This window comes from Symphodus melops, assembly GCF_947650265.1.
Source record: "Symphodus melops genome assembly, chromosome: 12".
Classification (NCBI taxonomy): Eukaryota; Metazoa; Chordata; class Actinopteri; order Labriformes; family Labridae; genus Symphodus; species Symphodus melops.
The window spans coordinates 4,958,843-4,980,925 of NC_136702.1; the positions used below are offsets into that span (position 1 = coordinate 4,958,843).

Sequence of the window (22,083 nt, forward strand, 5' to 3'; positions counted from 1 at the left end):
AAAACTTTGCCCACATTTAGTATTAATATCCAACATTGTTACAATCAAATTATGTCTGAGAAAATGAAAGAGTGGATTATCCTCTCTTTACGTTTGAAATTTGGCCTCTTCCAAGTTTTTGTTTTTTTAAATGACCATATTTGATGATGCGAGAATGAATACACTGTATTTCATTCTAACCTTGTTTACATCACACTGTGGTAAGGTCCTGTCAATCCCAAGTATATCCACCCAAAAGCATCCCTGACTTTATTGACAACTTTACTCTAAATGTGACCATATTAAACAAAACCAGCACCATGTTGTATTGAACAAACCTTTAAACTCTCATTTGAGGCCTTCAACCTAAGTGTTGACAGAGTTGATGAATCAACTAGGAAGTCAGATCAATTTTCCATCAGTTTTCATATAATATGATTTCTTATTGCAATTATTGCAGTTGTCCCCTACAGGTCATCAGACAGAGTGCAGCTGTAAGGCACTTCAGGACATGCTTTGCTTTTGACACAAGTGGCTATGTCCTCTTCTACTGTACAGTCAACAAGTATCCCTCATATTCTAAAGACCATCCTAATATTTATTCTTTTTTCCAACATTTGCATCTTTACATCCTTTTATCAGAAGTTATATTCAAAATGTAAGCTTTTCTGCAATGTATCACAATGGAACACATGGTAATGTTTTTGTTTCTTTTATACCTACAAACCCCAGTTTTACATTTTTAAAAGGAAAATTTGTAACCAGTACAATAAAAGAATGAATGTTGTTTATCATATGCATATGTTTAATCTTCTTCCTAAATTGGTTTCCAACCAGTCCGGTGGTGACCATCCGACTGTCCTCTGGTCGCTCCGGGCAGCCAGTCCTCTTGTTTCTAAACTCAGTGTCCTCTTCTCGTCAGTACTCTTCTCCCACCCAGATCTCACAGGCGTTCCCTGTCCAGCCGTCCCAGCACTCACAGCTGCCACAGTTGCACAGCCCGTTCCCTGCGAGGAAGATGTGAGAAGAAAAGCTGTGAATTAAAAGCTGTGCCATCATGCCTGACCTTTAACAAGGTTCCTCTTTTCACACCCTGGTTCCCTGGGTGCAGCTCTCTCTGCTGGGTGGAAGGTTGGGTGATTGTTCAGGCTGCTGGCTGCACTTCTTATGACAGTCTCTGGTTTTCCACTCCCTCTGCCAGCACAGCAGAGGAGATAACATGTTTGCAATTAAGATTATATTGCATAAATCTCAGTTATCCTTTAATTCCTTTAAAAAGTGCTATATGGTAGTTTTTCTGAATCAATCTGATCACATTTCTTGTAAACTTTTTCCTAAAGTTCCCCTGTGCTGAAGATGCATTTCCTAAAACAGCTCATACAAGTAAAAACATTTTAGTATTTTAAAAGTAAGCGCCTATCTTTACTGAAGCATATCAATCTCCAAACACTGGTCAACTACATGTGGTATTCTCCTGTACTAAAATAAATTGATTGTTCTTGGAATTATGAGAAATTCAAGCTCCTGTCAGCTGAGTTACTTTCTGAGCCACACTTGACAAATAATCAATTTGTCTCACGGACTCTGCTGCCAGTCAATATCTTTAGACTGTGGTTTTGATGAATTAAAGTTCGGCTGACCTTTCCAGAAAAAAAAGCTTTCATCAGCTCTTGATTATTTCATGGAGAAAAGAAAAGGACAATATTGGTGTCAGAAGTCTCGGGTAGAAGTTCAAGGTGGAGAGTGCCACTTTAGAAACCTTGTTGGCTCTTTCAGGACGCACATACAAATGAACCTGTTTTGGTGTAAAGAAAAACCTTGAGTGGGGAAGCGCCCTATTCTCAGTTATAATCCAGCAGCCTCAAGCTCTCCCCTGACTCCCTGAGCTGTCAGGCAGAGGATGCGGAGGTTAGGACTCCTCCTCCTGCTGGCCTCCTGTCACACAACCAAAAAGACATCTTCTTCTGCAAATGTGTTTGTGAAAAGTCCGGGAAGTGCCCAGCATTAAAGATAGAACGAGAAAAGTAAAATGAAAAAGCAGAAGATTGTTGATAGTATGAGAGAGAAGCTGTAAAAGTGAGTAAGGAAAGAAAGGATGTATTTTAAAAGGACTGGAGCTGCTCAGAGAAACCGCTGATCTGTTTGTTGATCTGCTGAATCCAGGTTTCAGAATACACAGAGTGTCCTCTGATTAAAAGATAAAGCTGGCCTTTCACTTTATTCTTATTGACAAAAAATCCCCTGAAAAGACCGAAACCAACAAGGCCTCAGTCTGTCACTCAAGTTTCCTCATGCTCTTAACCATGGGGAGTAAAGAGAGTATTTGTTGGGGACTATTTTTAATTGTGGATTTACATTCAATTGAATGAGAAGTAATGCGAGGTTTAGAATGTAAACACACACTCTCAAGTTGTCAAGTGCAATTATAAGAACTTTGTCCTTTCGTCAAATATTTAATTTATATGCTCCTGTATAGTTTTTGTATGTCCACTTCATCTAAATATGAAAATACTGTAACCTTGTATTTGACAAATAGTTGTTTCTTTTGTAGTCAAAATAGTATCTCCACTTGAGTGTCTCTTAGCATTGGCTGTAAGCAGGAAAGCAGACCATCTGGATTGATTAGCATAGAAAGGCTTCATTGTCATTATACAACTGCACAATGAAAAAACAAATGCTTCACCTTAAAGTGCATGAACATACAGATATCCAACCCTTATCTCGCTTTTCAAGTTGCCAATTGGATGGAAAAAGAAGTCTTAGCTGAGAGTCTTCAAACACTAATGGCATGCTACACTGATAGCCAAGAAGATAAAGTGTGGTCAATTAGATAACAGCCAATGGGCTCAGAGATTGGAGTTTTGTAAACTTGTGAGATAGATGTTGAACAAACCATTATCTTGAAAACCAAAAGAATCTGCAACATTATAGTATAACCTGATTCCCACTGTTTATCCTGCGTGATCTCTGTCCTCTTGGCTTTAGGATGCTGGAGCTCACTGTCTAGCCTTCCCAAGGTGTTGTGGAACTCAATTTAAGAAAACACCAATGAAGGCATGTTTCTATTTCACGACCACTGTGATGTCCTGGCTCTTGCTGCCCATTAAACTTCAAAGTTGAGTTAGGGGTCCTGATAAGGGCCATGTGGAGGGGTAGGTAGTTCAGTTCTTCCCTGAGTGCTTATCCTTTGATTAGGTCTTGTATTTAATATCCAACAGGGTTATAAAAAAAAACAACAAAAAAAACTGTTGAGTCAACAAAAAACAACCAAGATGCTATCCATCCATGTATCTTTTCTTTTTCTCCCCTTTTTAAAGGCCCTTTTAGGTGCAAACTGGCAACGCAAGTCGGCGTAGACGTCCCTCTCCCCATTAATGTTTCCAACTCCTCCAGATGGAATATGGAATACCTCCAGCAGACTCAGGGTCTAGCCTTGGGTTTCCTCCCAGTAGGACGTTCCTGGCAAACCTCAAAAAGGGAGGTGTCCAGGAGGCATTCTAATCTGAGGTCCAAACTTAACATCTGACTCAGGTCACTGATGTAGAAAGTTCTCATTCTGTAATTAATGGAATGGATGCTCGTTCCCAATAGGTACAAATGGTATAAGAGATGTTATGATGTGCAAAATGTTTTTAAACTGAAAGCTGAAACTAGCTAATAGTCCTATGGTTGTAGCACATTTTTTCCTCGCCCTTATTGGTTGAACCTCCAGAACATATTTTGTCTGCTCCAGGTTATTAATGTCCATTGGAAATTGAAAATACGCATGGCCACATTTTCAAATCGTATGAAGCAAGAGACTGGAGAGCATACAATTCAAAGTAGTTTGTCCTTTAACCTTCGATAGAGTAATACATTAAATGCCTCTGACAAACTGATTCAGCCTTTTGCATGGTGAAAAACACTGTCCTTTCACTCTTTACACCTTCGACTTTAATGCAAACCATTTTTACTGAAGTGGTTGCTGAAATCTTATCGCCTCTTTAAGAGAGCATGAAATTAACCAGCGAGCATCCCTAATGTGCTGAATCAGGTGTATGTGTAAAGATAATCTCCAGATACAAAGGGATTCATTGGCATTGACAACATGGCTGCTTTAATATTTCAGAAGTCCCTTAAAATATACAACATCACTACATTTTAATTATTCTGATAGGTATGATATATACCCTCCAGTATGTTATATGGTAATATGGAATATGACGCACAGATTGCCATAATACCACCCAGAATACCTTTAAATATACAACGTCTGCACATTTTATGTATGGTTATTTAAAGACAGATACCCCCCAGTTTTTTATATAGTTACATGGAACACACTTTTTAAAGCTGCATTTTTCTGCATCTGGAGCCACTGAAGCTCATTACATGACATTAAGGTTGACATTTGGAGTCATGGAGTCATGATGAGAACCACTTTTGAACAGCTGTCCAGACTTTGACATGCCCCAGGGCAAAAATAATTATAAATATGTACTGAGATTTCCATTATCAGTGTGGAAAAGACGGCTCCTGTGGATAAGCTGCTCTAGTGAGAAATGTGTGAGTGTGTCTCTGTCTCCTCAATTCTTTTTTTTTTTTTCTTTCTTTTTTCTGTTCTGTGACTCATAACCAAAGCTGTTCACATCAGCGAGATGGGTACAAATTCTACAGATACAAATTTCTGTGAGAACGCTTCGGTCTTCACGGGTTCAGCGTAACCAAAACTCAGTCCTGAAGCTGAGTTGAAACGTCTCCAAATATTAGAACACTCATTTTAGTCAGGTTGTGAAACGCCTTATCACTCAGTCACAGCCTTGAGTGTGTTTGTCAACATGTCTAACACCTGAGTGTGTCCGATAAGAACGGGAGTTTGTCAAAAACACAGTTGGAAGAAAAATATTTTAAGACATCGGTGACAAATGTCAAAATAATTGACTGTAAAATAGTGATTGAGGAGTATATACATTTTTAAAAAAGAGGAAATCCCTCAGGTAGTAATCACATACAGCTGTTTGTTCTGACCGAGTAATTTAATTGGACAAGAAGTATTCTGTTAGTGCCAGAGGACAACATCGCTGGGCCTTTTTACTGCATGTGTATCACTCCACGTCAGGTGTATGTTCTAAGCACCTTTCAGGTTGGTACCTCAGAACCACACAAGCAGCCAAAGCAACTTTCAACAGACTCCTGTTTCACTAACTGTTCCTCTATGCTGTATTCACACATACAAACAACTGCTGAACAGTTTTCAGGGTGAGCTGTATTTTTGAAAACAGATGTGAGGTCTGATTCTTTCTTTATCCATTATTCCTGTCTGTCTGTCTGTCTGTCTGTCTGTCTGTCTGTCTGTCTGTCTGTCTGTCTGTCTGTCTGTCTGTCTGTCTGTCTGTCTGTCTGTCTGTCTGTCTGTCTGTCTGTCTGTCTGTCTGTCTGTCTGTCTGTCTGTCTGTCTGTCTGTCTGTCTGTCTGTCTGTCTCCTACCTGTGCAGATGAGTCCATCGTGTTTGTCACACTCTCGGTCGTCACACTCACAGAACTCTCCGGACACCCAGCCCTCTTGGGCGGAGCAGATGCATTGTCCACAGTGACAGGATCCTACACACACACACACACACACACACACACACACACACACACACACACACACACACACACACACACACACACACACACACACACACACACACACACACACACACACACACACACACACAAAACGGCTCTGTTATTTCACATCTCATTTTCCTCACCTCAGCTGAGTAACATTTTGACAGTGTATATTTCCAGCTCTTTTAACACCATCCCCTTGCCAGAGGAGTTTTCATAAATGCTGTGAGTATGATTTTCTGTAAATTCTTTATTTTGCACAGAGGATTTATAGTGTTGGGCAGAGAGGATATGAGATGCTCCCTGGGGAAACAGCTATTAATATACTTTTGCCACCAGGAAACAAATCCACCCACACTTAGATCCCTTACGCTGCCTGTGAAGGGCAGCAGCAGGATAATAACGAATTAAGGAATGGTGGAAGGAAACAAATCTGCTGTCTTCTTCCTTATTTTTTTCCTAAAGCTCACACCCACAGGTCCGCTGCCCCCCACCCTCCCTCATTTCAATCTTAGATATTTCTATCAACTTACACAAGTTACAATATCATAGATGGAGGAGGATGAGGAGCGGTAGAGAAAGTGAAACAGACGTGAGATAGGTGAGATGAGGGGAGAGGCTGAGATGAAGATTGTTCTCGTGTCTGAAAGAAGCCGAGCGTGGAGAATGAACATGCTCATCTTCATTTTCACACCAGGCTCAGCTCTGCAGGTCCCCTGATCCGCTCAGTCGCTTCATTCCTGTGGATTTAATGCCACACCAAAGACAGGGAATCCTATCCTACGATGCTGTTTGTTACCAAATGATGCATTTAGTAGTGACAGCGTAAAGAGCCTCATTATGAACCTATACAATACAAGTTACAGAATTACATATATGGATGTCTGGATGTGGATACCTTTTATGGATGTACTGATACTTTTAGTGTTCTCCATAAACTGATTTGTTGTTTTGTCAATGAAATGTGAAGGAAATAGTGAAAAGAGCCCCAATAATAAGGCTTTAAGGCTGTTTGTCTGTCCCATATCAAAGAATGTTTAAATAAAGAAGCAGAAAAATGATCATATTTAAAAAATGGAACCCATGTTTGGATTCAGGCTTTCTCAGTCCACTTATCTGTTCATCTACAAAATCTTTACAGCGTTACAGGAGGCAGTCAAGGCTTGTATTGGATCCCTTGTCAGAAGTCATAAGCTGGATAAAAACATAAACATAAAGAGCCAAAAGTCAATCTTTTCCAAATTATTAAAGAACATAGGAAAGCACATTTACTGGTTAAAGGCACAGTATTTAAATTCCTCCACCAGGGGATTCTCAATCAATAAAAAAAACTAAAGTTAACGTTGATCCTGGAAGGGAATCATGGAAGTTCTCTCTGCTACAATCTCCCCTCCTCCAATCAAAATCAACTCTGTGATGACCGTAGACAAGATAAATGGACAAAAGGAAGGAACCGAATATGTAAACCTACAATTTATCCAAGTTTAATTTGCTGTAATAATGTACATCTCCAATAGGGGGCAAAATGACCTTCTACAAACTTTTAAATAAATGCCAATAACTTCATTATAATAAGATAAGATTTACTTGATATTATCATGTTTGTTACTTGTAGTAGGAAGTCAGTTTTACTTGATCCTGATAAGAATATATTACTTGAAAAATAAATATTTTAACAGAGACCTGGACATGCAAAAAGTGGTCTATAGGGAGCGTTCTTGAGACCATGATTTATTCAGAGTACTGCAAAACTAGTGACATTGTTACTTAAGCAATATTTTTAATATAGGATGTTCACCGGTGATGGACTTGTATTTCCTATTACATACATTTTTGAAATTCTTATTCCACCCCTTCCAAAAGCGACCTTTCTGTAAACTTTTACTCAGCATTATTAAGAAGACAGCTGGTCACCTTTTCCGCTGCACACCACTCCGTCAGATGTCTCACAGAGCTCCTTGCTCTGGGCGTCGCTCATGTCACAGGACCTGGTGAACTGGCACAGCTTACCGAACCAGCCCTCCTGGCAGATGCAGCGTCCGCATGAACAGAAACCGTGACCTGGCGATGGAGGGCAGAGGGGCCTTTATTTAGAAGGAGACAGAATACGATGCACGGCCATGAGAAAAGAAGTAGCAAAAAAAAAAAAAAAAGAGAGAAAATAAATAATGAAAGCGTTATTAGGCAGAGCGAAAGTGGGGAGGATTGCCACGTGAGAGGAAAAAAGAAGGCAATAAAAAATATAAGCAAGAGAAAGTTGACAGTGCAGACGTTGAACCTTGACAGTAATAGGCAGCACAAGCAGACAGAGCCAGAGGAAGACGACAGCGACACAGCGGGCTTATTGTATTTCCCCTGGGGACATGAAAGGAACTGTCATCACTGGTCTTGTCCCGTCCGTGATAAATTTACAGCACTTCACAGAGAGATGAAAAAACAACATAAAGCAACAGGAAAACGTGCACAACACTCTCAGGAAAGAAACCAGAGACGTTTAATTGGTGGAAAAAGGAAGTGGGGCGCTTGGATACCAGACAAGCATCACTGTGGTTTTAACAAGCAAACGCACACAGACTCATTCACTGATGTCCTTCATCTCCAACAGAACCCTTTTATTACTCACAGGTTGATAACTTCAATACAAATCACATCATGCAGAGGCAGATGTACCACTGATTGTTTCCTTTATGTTCACGTGATAACAGACGCCAGTTTGGAGCGTGTTTCCGTCCATACTATGCCACTGGAAGCTCTTTGATGCAGGGCTCCATCGTTCAGTCAAACAGTTGTTGATGATTGAATTCACCTCACCTTGCTTCCTTACTTTTTTCAATTAGAAGTATAGGTGGAGGATGCTGTATCAAGGACGATGTGTGTGTGTGTGGTTGGGTTTTGTGGCAGGTTATAAATGAAAGTTAGCTAGCTTCTGTCTCAGGCTGGAGTGGAGTGGCAGCTATGGCGGACCATGCATGGCTGCCTCAATCAGCTAGCCTGCGAGAGCGGTTAATTGCTTTGGAGGAACAGCAACCTCACCCTCATTCACTTAGCCTGCACCTGTCTTTTCGAGAGCGTGCATTGTGCTATTACACTTAGAGAGGGTCTGTGTAGGGTGGATAGTGGAAGGGAATCTGGTATTTAACCCTGCAATTATGTGTACTGTATACGGAGAAGGTGTGTGAGAGGTGAAGAGTTCACTGCCACAGAGAGAGGGAGGTTGGAGCAGGGTGAGTCATAGGGGGAGGAAAAAATCTGTTAAGGGAGGGGGAAGATCTAAGTGTGGCTCTATAGATGTACTGTTGCTGCACCGCAAATATTTCTATCAGATCTTTTTTATGCATCCTGTATTATTCTGACTTCTCTGAGGACGAAAAAACTTTGAAAGTTTGAAGCAGATGTCGGACAACACAAAAGACGATTAACCTGTATGCATGCATGCAATATTTAAAAACTTGAAATGAAGCTGACAACATAAATGATGATTCATTAAGATTCTCTCCCATTTCAGCACCTTTATAATTACTGTATTCAAATTTGAAGAGTTTAAGTTTAGGCATCTTCCATTCAAAATCTTTTCTATGAAATACTGACTGTGAATATTATAATAACTTTTTACTGACTGTGAAAGTTATGTTATGGCTTTAAAAAGGGAAGCATTGAAAGTTCCATAACTCTAAATTGTTTGTAATAGCCAGAAGGCAGAGATAAATAAGTTCAACAAAAGGGAGGATTATATGTTCGAGGCGTCATTCATTGGTTTCTGGAGAGGCGTTATGAAGCCCAACAATGGTGGTGGCCAAATTGGAAATGTTGACTCTTTCGATCAACCAAGGAGAAGGCAAAGAGTTGAAGCTCAGGCCATGATTATTATCAACCAGCTTGGTCAAACTGAGATTAGGAGCCTCTTTTCTGAGGGAGAACTGGCCAAGAGGGTCAGCATCAAAAACACAAAGTTAAAGACAGAGACATAAAGGGAGACAAAGTTTAATTCACAAACACTCAAATTTGCATTAAAAGAGAAATGGGAGTCAGTAGTTCAGGCAGTCAAGCTAAAACACTTGGAAAGACATCCAATAGAATCTGCTTCAAAGTCTTTCATTATAGATTGAACAACATTTAAGGACACCAGCTTCTTGCGTTTCGAGTCATTCTGCAACAATATCCAGGCTGACGTTGCTGAATACCTAAAAGCCTTTTTTGCAATTTCTGTCTGAGCGTTCGGGGCAAAGACAAGGACTACTGTCCGGAACATTCCTGCATTAGTCTCCTGTCAACTACTATAACATTTCTCAGCCACACTGCTTGCAATATATGTTTATGCATTACTTTCAGGCTTAACAAAATCAATTTAACAGCTATAAAACATGTTGCCAGTAAAGAAACAAGTTATTAAGACAAGTTCACTTTTTGGTATCAGGCTGTAAGCATGTTGATTTCTGCTGTAAAAAAAGGCTTTTCAGTATGAGCTAGTGGAGATTCCTTGGCTTTTGTAGCCAGCCCTCAACTTCCTCAAAAGTCTTCAGGCTGACATGTTGACACTTAAGAAACTGAAGGGTTTTTTTTTTTCACTTGAGCATTGGCCTCATTTTTTGAACATCAGAAGTTGCCGCTTGGTTAGAGGTTGAGAAAATGAACCTCAGACCAGGATCTTTTCTCCAATAGCGTAAAGTTCAGTGTGTAAATTTGATCTTATATGAAGTTAAATAAAAGATAATGTCAGGTAGCTCGAAGGGACGTGGCTGCACCGTGTGATTGACGAGATGCAAAAGGACCTTTGTTTGGATAAAAAGACAGGAACACCAAATCAAAGAGTTATTGCAGCTTCTTGAAAACCAAAATCTGGTGCTCAACATATTTCAATGAAAGTTTCACATCTTTATAAACAAGGCAATGGCTTTTTAACCCCTCAGATGACCACTTACAGTATGCTTATGATTCCAATCCTAATAATTAACATATGAACTATCAGCATCTCTTCCGTTAATTCCATATCCGCTAACTGCACTTTCATTGCACCAAAGGGAAAAAACAGGATGAGAAAATTAACTTTAATTTCAGTAGGAAGAATGAAGAGTTTGCTATTTTCCCCCCTTTCCTTGGAGTAAAGTAATTTAAGTCAGGTGTGGATTGAGCCCATTGAAAGTCTGTTGGTTCAAATGTTATGCATGCACCCTGTGTGTTTTTTTTTTCTCAGTTCTCCATCAGGAGGCCGAGGATGGCTGAAAGCACCACACCCTGGAGTGGGTGCTGTTTCAGAGCCCCCTCACCATATTGCTCAGTTTTGTTTGACCACCACTTTTCTCTCCGAGGACACAGACTTAATTGTCAACTTGACAGGAAGTCACTATTTGTGTTTGTTTGTGTGTGTCTGTGAACAGACGCAGTCATGGAGAATTGTCTCTGGACAGCCAAGCACACAATGAGTCCCAGTAATCCATTCACATAAATACTGCATCTCCCTTTTAAAGCAGACATTTATAAGATGCTGCAATGCACCACAGATGCAAAAGTGGAACAGACGTCCAGAACAACGTTAGGAAGCCATAATCAAAAGGAATACACTTGCAATGACCTGCACATGAGCTGGGTCAAAGGAATGGACAGATATGGCACCAATGTATTAAATAAGACAAACAGGTTGAGCAACAAGTGTCTCTGAGCAAAACGAACAAATACAACAAGTCACTACCTGGTTTCTTCCAGCCCAAGGGGGGAAAGTTACATAGACTTTAAGAGATATTTTGGACATTTGCATTATTTTTACTTTATTATTATTATATTATTATTTTTTATCACTTTTGCACAAGTCAAATAAAAACAGACAAAATGGATTTAAGAATGTGAATGTGCAGCCAGTAGATTCAATACAGGTTTTCATTTATGCTGAAACTAAACAGGGGAAGCCATTTAGCAATACTGAAATAAAAACATGTAACAGGTGTGGAGTAACATAAAGCCTTATTTTTTTTGCTAAAATAGCTTTTACAATGACATTTATGTTCGCCTCATTTCCAATTTCTCATCTTCCTGCAGCTGCAAACTCAAATATCAATTCCCATTCAGCCTCTAATGTTTTCAGTGCAATCTATCCATTACACCGGTTTATGCCTAAATGGCTCCAATTACGGGCGCGGACTTCTCAAGACCTCAAACAGAAACTTCAAAGGCTCAGAGCAATTTCTCTCGAATTCAGCCGAAGGGTTTTAGAGGGTTGTGCCTGTGGATATCAAAGAGCCAGCAGATAGGATCACACTGTATTGATCGCCAGATTCAGCGTCTGCTCCTGGCATCATCTCAAAGTGGGTGAGTGTATGTGTGCACACTTGCTGTGCTGAATGTGTGTCGTTTCCTGTGCAACAATTGGGAGATGGTTCTGAATGTGTCGTGGTGTACTAGAGGTTGAGTAGAGAAACTTCTCAAGTAGAGAAGTGAAGTGGGCGGAGTTACAGGAGCATTTTCTCAATTGGGATTTTTTTTAAATTATTCACAAATCTTTTTTTTTTTTTTTAATTTAAAAAATAATATTATAACATCAAATTTAAATGACAGGTTATTATCATACTTCTACTGTTTTAATGAATTCCTGCTTTCCCTGCCACAGTTAGGCTTGTACTTAATGATGCCATGGTACCCATGATCCTCATTAAAAACAGCTATGTACAGGAAGACATTAGGGCCATAGCAATCAAGCATAATAAAGCATACAATTGTATCAGCGGAGTTCTAATAAAACAGTGTAAATTGTAACATTTTGCTTTGATTAGCAGTGCTGGTAACATTTATTGAACCTCTGTTATTTGAGGTTTCTCAAAGAAATACGTCTTGCAAATTGTAGATAATTTCTCATTTTAATAATGTATGCACTCAGTCTTGTTTAAGGGAGGAAAATGTCAATTACACTGGGCTTAACGTGAGGGCATTTGCATATCCAAGACCCAGACCTGGCACATTTCTTTTCCATGGGAACTGCTTGAACAAGAATGCCAAGATAATTTATGTGTTTGGTGCATATTTGAGAGATTTTATTTAATTATTTGAAAATGTGTTAGTCATTTCACGTTTTCTCGCACCGAAGCTGTGGAATGCGCTTCCTCTAAGTTTGAGATCGGAAGACTCCTGTGAAATTTTCATGAGGCAATTAAAAACACTTTTACTCAGACAGGCTTTTGGTTGACCAGTAGCTGTTTTATTCAACTCTTTTATCTATTTTACCTATTGTATGTTTGTTTTTGCTGTCTCTGTTTTTAACTGTTAATCACCTTTTATTGTCGTAAAGCACTTTGTGATCCTTGTGATCTGTGGAAGGTGCTCTATAAATAAACGTTACTTACTTACTTACTTAGTCAGAAAAAGAGACAGTGGTTTGTTAGAGGTTTAAAAACATCTTCTTTTGGCTTATTGGTCCATGACTTAAATAGGAGAGGTCAAGCTGAAAAAAAAGTGATTGATATTATTATTAGGTAATACCATAAAAGTTAGTGATGTAACACTGACAGGTGTGATGGAGGAAAAAGGCCAGGAGGAAGCTGTCCAGAAATTAAGAATATTCATTTTGATTTCTTTCAGCCCCAAAAACTTAAATCAAGCACTCAAAGACGTATATTTTTTTCAACAACAAAAAGTGACAATAGTGAACTATATCAAAAATAATTTTACATCAGGAGTGTAGGTCTATACCATTTCTTTACAGCAGTAATCCTTCAGACCTTTTAGGATTTGGTCAAAAAGCTCCAGCAACACCTGTCATATAAAGATCAACTTTATTAATTATTAATAAAAAACACACGTTTCAGGATCAGGGTCATGAAAGCCACAATGTGTCCGTATTGACCTCTTCTTGCCTTTCACTTTTCATGTACCTTGGTACCTCTGCCTTCTTTCATACTTTCAATGAAATGTGTTAGTATACTGTACGTGCGTAGTCGTATATACTGTATGTGTGTGTTCTCACCTCCACAGACCTCTCCACTGATGTTCTCACACTGCCGGTCGTCACATTCACAGTTTTTGCCGTGAACTCGGTTGTCCCCCGGTGGGTGGCAGGTACACTGTCCACACTGACACTGACCTGCACAAACAAAAAACATTTTTTTTATTTGATTCGATTTTTGAACATGTGAGAAGTAGTTTGGTTTAAAGAGCTTTTTTTCACTTGAACAATCATTTCTCTGCTGAAGTGTTTCAGGTATTCATTCAGTCAGTAATTCACTCATACGTATGCATACAGTAGATAAACTCGACTCAGTCTGCCTGACAACACTCCCTCCAGCCACATGGGGGGAAATCTTATATGTAAATCACTCACTCTAATAAACACTCACATGGGGGAAACACACTTACACACACCTCAAGATGTTGCGCTCCCACTTCAATCAGCGAGCTGCCAGTGAAGGAGGCCACAGGGGAACTCACTGAGTGAACACGCTGGCTAATGGTGGAACTCATTAGAAAAACATCATCTATTCTGAACTATCATTGGAGGTGTGCAGCATCTCTGCTCATTGATCATTTCGGCAGGATGCTCAGAGTTATGTTAATCAGAAGCAGAGCTGAGTCCAGAAACACATGTTGAATGAAATAGATGGAGAAGTGTCTTCTTAATTGCAATTCTGTCTCTTTATTGTTCATTTTAAAGCAGATTTTCGTTCACATATATTATATATATTTTTTTTAATCACATGTTCTAATGATAACTCAGCTGATGTTACTCTATTATACATCAGTACTGTTGTTAATGAGGGGCGAAATGTGAGCAAGTTTAACCTCCTGCAGTGTCCGCCTCACACTACAGGATTTTTCAGATCCTCAAGTCAAGTTTATTTATATCGCACATTTCAGCAACGAGGCAATTCAAAGTGCTTCAGAGAATTCTACAATTCACTGAGCAGATGCTTTAATCCAAAGACATGTACGATCTAGAAAAGAGGAAACAACGTCAGTAAGTGCAAACAAGCAGCTTTAAGCACTGTCTCAGCAATCTCATTAGAGGCGGAGGTCGTCATGACAGAGCTGGGTCTTTAGCTTTTTCTTAAAGCAACATCAAAACCACAATAACAAAGGGAAAATAGAACACTAAAGCAAACCCTTCAAAATCAAAGTACAGATTAAATATGAAGATGTGAAAAATGTAAAAAGATCTAAAAGAAATACAGAAATATGACATTAAAGGCAGTGTTGGTAGTTTTACTTTTAAGTAGATTGATTAAGAAAGTAGCATTCCCTCTGTGCTCTACACCCCCCCCCCCCCCCACACACACACCTTCCCTCACCAGGTCATCTAATGTCTCCTTTAGCGTAAGTAAGCACTTAACTTTATCATATTAAAAAACTTTTCTCACACCTGAGGAGTTTAGATTAAGTTAGTTAATTGCTGTGACAAAGAGATCAAGTTTACTCCATGATTGACATCGCTGTTGACAAATGATCTCACATGTGCAATACATCAGTGTTTGTTGTCAAAGGTATTTTGACTAATTTTACACAGTAGCAGGTGGAAGAAAATTAAAAAAAAAAGAAAGTGTTATCATTGAATGCAGTTTTGCCTCGTGTGCTCTTTGTAGTTATTGTTTAAAAAAAGTTAGTCTCCAGTGGCACAGCAGACACCCTGAAGGGTTGCAAACAGGTGAGCTGCATGCCATGAAAAATAATTGCACAAAGGGAATTTCCCAGCTCAGTGAAGACAGATGGTTAAAATGCAGCATACTGAACGTCTCGATCGCTCTTTAGTTTTTATAGAGCTGGGTATCTCCCTTTTTGCACAATCATTATTCACTCTGAGTGCTTCCCCTGTTTGTAGGCCTGTATGGGCACATTTATTTGTTTAGTGCCACCAAATAACACCTAAAACATATCCATATGTGTGCACCTGCCTTCATCTTTTTATGACTCATGGAGTGGAATTAGAAGCAATAAATAGTGCCGGATGTGAATTTACAAGACAGCGTCATCTAATGTCCTGCTCATGTCACATCACTGTCAGTTTTATGACCACACACACTCACACACACACACACACACACACACACAAACACACACACACACACACACACACACACACTTTCTCCTTCTAGGAACCTCTCTTCCTGCTACACATATGGCATACCACCATCTGCTCTGGGGACTCAGTTACCCTAGCAACTGGTGATGTCATAACACCGTGCCTTATCGATTATCGCTGTGGTCGTCAAGCCGTCTACACCAGTGAGTGCATCTGTGCTGGTGTGTGTTGAAGTTAAATTTGTCACCCTGTCTGAGGTGAACAACACCTTAATGACAAATTTGCAACAGTAGACTGAGACATTCTGGATCTATTTTGATAAAGCTGGAGACAAATCTGCGTGTAAAAACAGGGGGCAGACGAAGGTTAAGCCCTTTTATTTTATCATTTTGGCTGAGAATAAGAGCATGTTCACTCATGTTTCACTCCAGTTCTAACTGGAAAAAGGGCAAGGGGAGCAAAAAGGCATTGTTAAATAGATGAATAGTTAATCATGGAGGGCTAGGGTAAGCTTGAATAATGGTCAATCAAGTGAGCTCCTCTCATTCCTCTTAAAAGCAGCAGACAGTTTCTTAAAGGGCCGGCGTCCGAGAAAGCTTTCCCAAGGGGAAACTGCATGATGAAATGATGTCCTTATATGCAATAGATGCTTCAAAAATCAACCAATACAAAACATCATAGAATTGCATCATTGATTACCCAATTACAATCAAATGCCCAAGAAGACTCAGTCTCATTCGTCACACTTTGACAAAGGTGCTCAGTCTGAACCCAGTGCTAATGCCATTTTCATGCCAAAACCAGTGCCAACATTTGACTGATTTGGCTTATCTGCAAAAATATAACCACAGATGCGACACTCCTCTCACCAAAGAGCTGTGAAACTGAAACACAGGCAAAGTGAATACAACGGATCTCGCATTGCAGCCTGTTATCCTTCTGCCGCATAAAAACAAAGTTCGTTGCCTCGATTAAAAACGATTTTGGTCGAGTCTAAACCCTCATTATAATCACTGCACAGAGAAGAAATCACACTAGGACACTTCCCAACTAACACATAAAGTTGGCTGTTTGAAAACCGCTCATGCAGTCTTGTTATCTCCAAAGTTTTGCCTTTTTGTTTTTTACCTGATTTCATTGTCAATTGTATGACAGCTGGAATTTGTTCATAACTACAGCCAACTGAATGTGTCCAGTCTTTTGACAGCTCCCTCCATGCTTTGGTGTGAATGGAAGCATTCCATTATCGTGATACTTACACACAAAATAAAGGACACTTTTCCCTGAATGAGAAGCAGTTATTACTCTATTTAAGGAAAGAATAAAGATTAGATTTTCCTCAGGGTGGATGTAGTCTGTAACACACATTGCTTTAGAGCAGGTTCAAGTCCTAAAATGAAGTAAGTAATCCCAGAGACTTTCACAAACTGTTGGTGAACTACACTCTACAAATGAAATATTCGAAAACATTTACAGGGTTAAGTTGACTCAGTCTAAAAACTGTAATGTCATCAGGGTTATCCCCTCCCCCAAGAGAAAGCATGTGGGTGTGCGGACTGTGGGTTTGTGAGTTCACAGGAGGGTCAGTGACCATTATTCATTATTCAAGAAGCATTGTGGGTAGAGTAGTGAAACAAACAAAAACACAATCCTCTAATTCTAAACGCTTACAGGTCTCCTATCTATTGAGCCAAATGTATGCCAAACATACTTTACCTTGGAATATTTGTCATGTCTTTTACCCTGTGAACTACATTTAGAGATACTGAGGGTGAATAAATTAAACTCAAATACAGAAAAACAGAAAACCCCTTATAATAGTTTTAGCGCATTTTCTGATTGTGTAATTACAGAGTGAGTTTGCAAAGCATGCAGCAGTTCATCTCCTATTTTTAAAGCATTTAATCAAATCTTAGAGATTTAATCAACTCTTAAAGACTTGTTGGCACCCTTTGTACTGCTTGACTCAGACAAATCTTTTTGCAAGCTAAGGATCCTATATAATACAAATGTAATGGGCCTTCAACCCACACCAAACAAGTCACAATTTCCTCCCTCTACTGTTTAATTTAACTTTTTTTTTTTAATTAGCCCCTTTTAAGTTAATAGCAGCACAATAAACAACTTGACTGTCCCTTTAATGTTAGATATTGGACTACATTCATGTAAAAGAGGAGTCTGAATTTGTCATTAATATTAAAAATTGCACACATAGTTAATGTCTACTACAGGCCACGCTGCAGAAAACAGAGATAGGAATCCCAAGAATCAGCAGAAAGATGTTGAAAGCAGGTGTTTCCTTGAGGAAATACCACGGTACAAAGAATGTGCTATCCACCAGCGACTTGCCTCCACCTCTCAGGAAGAAAAGCTTCCAAGCTGCTGTTTCAAATTTCAAGGCTTTTCCGCTCAAGCTGCCATCTGTACCAGCCGCATTCATCCATGCCTAAGTGATTTTCTTCGTCTGTCTCCTTCACTTTCTCTCTCTCTCACACCCTGCATCCTGTCTCCTTTCATTGTAGCTCTCATAGACCTTCTCTCTGTCCCTTCTTTTTTTTTTTCATTCACATCCTATTCAAGCTATGAAAGCGTTGCATCAAACCCTGTTACAATCAATTGTTTCCAGCCATCACAATCATCCAAAACACTAAACCAACTGGGCATCCAGTGGCAAAAAGGCCTTAAGTGAATAAACAACACGTGTACAGAGACAGCATCCAAAACAATCAGGTGTGAATGGACACACTTTTACTTTTACAGGGTTGGAGGATAATAGTGGTGAATTCATAGACTATATAGAAGAAGTGAAATTGTCCCACTAAGATTTTTGACCATAGCCATCTTTTTTTTTTTTAGACCCAAAGTTACCAGATATGAACAAAAGGGTGGATATATACAGTATATATATATATTTGTTGTTAGTTAAAAAGCTGCTGCATACCCTGCTTCTCCTTTGATTTGAATCTAAAGAAGGGCATTGTTTAAACAATTAGCTTCACGCTGTATTAAAGAAAATAAGGAACTATTGATTAAGACCAGAAACACATTAAGAAAATCTTTATCCAGTTCATCAAGTGAGAAGTGAGAGTCTTTTTCTCATTTCATTTCAGACACTCTTTTTGCATTCAGAGGAAGCTTTTAAGCTATGACTTAAATGTCATATGCGGTCTTTGATTTTAGATTGTTGTCATTATTTCCTTTTGTATCCTCCTGTGTTGCATCCTGTAGTTTTGTATCATATGGTATTGGAAGTGTCATATCATATTGTACTGTATTACAGTGTCTCATTTAAATACTATCCTATTATAGGGTTTAGTTTATCGTATCGTCTTATACAACACCATATGTTACACAACATGTAGTTTTGTAACGAAGCACTGTATCATCGTATCATTTGGTATCAGATCACATCCTATCTTACATCTTATATCCTGTTGAAATTTTCATATCATATTGTATCCAACTATATTAGATCTTATTGTAACCTATCATGTGGCTTTTTGTCATATCTTATCATCATAGTTTTCTCAACTCTTTTCATCCCTGTCTTATGATGATGTATCGTATCTTATAATATCGAATGGTATTGTCATATCTTGTCCAATTATCCAATAGTTTGGTGTCACATATCATACCATGTGGTTATGTGGTAAATAGCTTTCTGTCATTTCTACTGTATTGTATATTAGTCTTGTGTATTGGAGACCTATTGCTATTTGCAGTATTGCTTGCTCATGGTCATTTTGATTTGTTAAGGCATTACCATAGAAGCACCTCTGACCCACGTGTTTAAGGTGTCCTGTCAGATCAGAAGCTTTACTTCCATCAGTTTGAAGGATGTCTTTGTCCACTAACATTGCCTACAGTAGGCTACAGTCCACATATCCTCTCTTTTCATTTTGAACAAAGCAGCGACTTAAATGCTGTGGATTCCCCAGAGACTTCCCCCACAGTCAAATGAAACAGGAAATCAATGCCTCACATTAACCCCTTATAAATCTGCACAGCCCAAAGACCGAGCAGGTTGTGCTTCCTCTTTTATCGCCCACTGCAGATTATATTATTAAGTCGAATCACTGTGAGACTGCCTGAATAAAGCAGGCTTTACTGTACCTTTTCTTCTTGTCTTCTAATCCTTCTGTGCAAGACACTAAACAATGGTCCGTACAGAGCAGTAGAGCTGATAGATTAGGGCTGCTGCATCAGTGCAGAGCACAAGGTACAAGCAATACCTCTAAGGAATTGTGTACTGCATAACTACGAGACAATTTATCTTATTAATAAATGGCTATAGTGTATTGAAGAACAATGCAAGGTGTCAGTCTAGGAACAATGTTAACGTGAGCATTGTCCTTTGTTCGCTGTGGATATTGGAAAGCTAGCTACTTGGCAAATGTAATTTGTTCTGCCTTTACTGTTGTCTCACAATTCTTTGGAAGAATCACCTTCAGAAATTGTAGAAAGTCCTTTTCTTTCAACAGTTTCCATTTATTCCTGACTGCTAGACTTCTGCACTGTCTGCACTTTTTAGTTCCAAAATGAAAAAATAAAAAAATAAAATAAATCTAGAGCTATTAATGTTAAGCCTAAGTCTCACGACAACAATGCTTGTTTAAACTATTACTAATTTATTCTAATTTCTTATCCTTGATGCCATGTACATCTAATCAATCTATAGGTCATATGTCTTGAATGTGTTTTATGTTTGGTTAAAGCTTTCCACGGTTGTGTAGCTTTCCTTTCAGAGACTATGACGGACGGACGGACGGACGGACGGACGGACGGACGGACGGACGGACGGACGGACGGACGGACGGACGGACGGACGGACGGACGGACGGACAGACAGACAGACAGACAGACAGACAGACAGACAGACAGACAGACAGACAGACAGACAGACAGACAGACAGACAGACAGACAGACAGGTGATATAATCTTTGTGTACTAATCAGCATTGAGGACCTTAATCTGAATCTTATGTCCATTCTCACTAAACTCAAGAGTGACCTCTCAGTCATTGAGTTTTTAAAATTAAAATATTTCCATTGTGTACAGTAAATTTCTTATTCTGTAGAGAAAAACACAAAGACAGCCTCTAGCTATTGGATTTCTAAAGCTACAATTTGCAGCGCTGTTTCCATAATGTATCTATGCGCCCACTTTCTCCTCGCAGTCATCAATCAGTCGGCTCAAGATGAATGTCTCGAACAAAGCAATGGAAGCACAGGCCAGACTTTTTTTTTTTTGTCAGTATCGGTTTCCTCAGTATCTAAATCCATTATTAGTACCAGAACTAACATTTGAAGGTGCCAAGAAAACAAGCTTCTCCTGTACAGAAGGGCCACTAATGAAGCATACAGTGCACTGTAATAAATCTAGACATATCGACCAGCCGCTTGTTCTATTGAGAGAGCAGTTCCAGCGTCTGCTTACGTTGTTTCAGGCAAACAGGACACCTAAATCTCATACAGGCTCATAAACATGCAGATATGCCTATGAATGAGCTGACCTGACCAAATACAACACATTTACAAGTTATAAAATCATAACCATTTGTAGAATATAGGTATAGCACAGTTTGCTTTATGTCCAGGGTTTGTTTAAAGATCCTATCTTGTTGATTCCTGGGCACCCTGGCGTCTTTACAGCCCTCTTAAGGATGGATTAAGAGATGTGAAAGGCTGAAAATGGCCAATTTTACACCAAGAGGTGAGGACAGAGTGCTGGCCTGCCTCAGTAGCCATGGCAACAGATGGGAATGGGAAGAGCAGGTACCTCGTCCAAAGCAGGGCAAATTGGACGTTCCGCGACACTTCTTCAGACTGCTCTCCAGAGACAGGGAGCAGGACAGAGGATGCTCGCACTTCTTCCCGGCCCATCCGTCCTTGCAGTCACACCTGCCACAATTACACTGGCCCTGACCTGTCGAGAGGAGAGAGGGGAAGAGGTGAGGGAAGCAAAGAGGTGAGACAAAGTGAAGGCAATGTACAAGGAAATTTCAGATTAAGTGTACTGAGAGGAAAAAAATAAAGTGGACACATCTCGCAGAGTAGAGAGTTGGAATGCTTGTGGAGGAGAGAATAAGGAAAATGGGAGGCTAGTATGTAAAGGAGAGGATGGGAGGAAGTCAAATAAGGAGCATTACAAGGCAAATCTGTATTAGCAGGTTTGCCAAATAAATGCTATTAGTATGAAAGTATCCTACTGGTGCATAAATCTTCATTTTAACCAACAGTGGATACAGTTGAAGCATCCATCATATTTTGGTCATTAATTCTTTAGAGAGACCATGAAAAGGTCATCCCTTCTTCTCCCTGGTTTATTTTTTGACTTATATTGAAAGTTGCACTGTTGTAAGGTTTCTTACAAGACAATTTTGGCTTTGTAAAAAGCCAAAAGTAGGCTAGACTACATTAAGTTAAGTGTGAAGGTTAATATGCATTCAAAATGCTATGCTTTAATAATATGAATATGCGCTCAGAAACTCGAACCAGGCGTCTGATCCAACCTTCAT

The 22,083-nt window shown here is 39.4% G+C and overlaps 1 protein-coding gene across 2 annotated transcripts in view; it reads right to left on the bottom strand.

The window, feature by feature from the left end:
• Positions 1 to 675: 675 nt before the first annotated feature.
• Positions 676 to 22,083, bottom strand: part of itgbl1 (integrin, beta-like 1) — a 42,032-nt gene continuing 20,624 nt past the window's right edge. Inside the window, exons 7-11 of one of the 2 annotated variants that reach the window (XM_079357228.1) lie at positions 21,345 to 21,491; positions 13,520 to 13,636; positions 7,486 to 7,632; positions 5,446 to 5,559; positions 676 to 986 (exon numbers count right to left, since the gene is read on the bottom strand). In XM_079357228.1, the coding sequence (XP_079213354.1) occupies positions 898 to 986; positions 5,446 to 5,559; positions 7,486 to 7,632; positions 13,520 to 13,636; positions 21,345 to 21,491 (614 nt within the window). In that variant the 3' untranslated portion in view covers positions 676 to 897. Of the gene's footprint in view, positions 987 to 5,445; positions 5,560 to 7,485; positions 7,656 to 13,519; positions 13,637 to 21,344; positions 21,492 to 22,083 lie in introns of those variants that run through there. The other variant, XR_013780239.1, reaches the window with a different exon arrangement.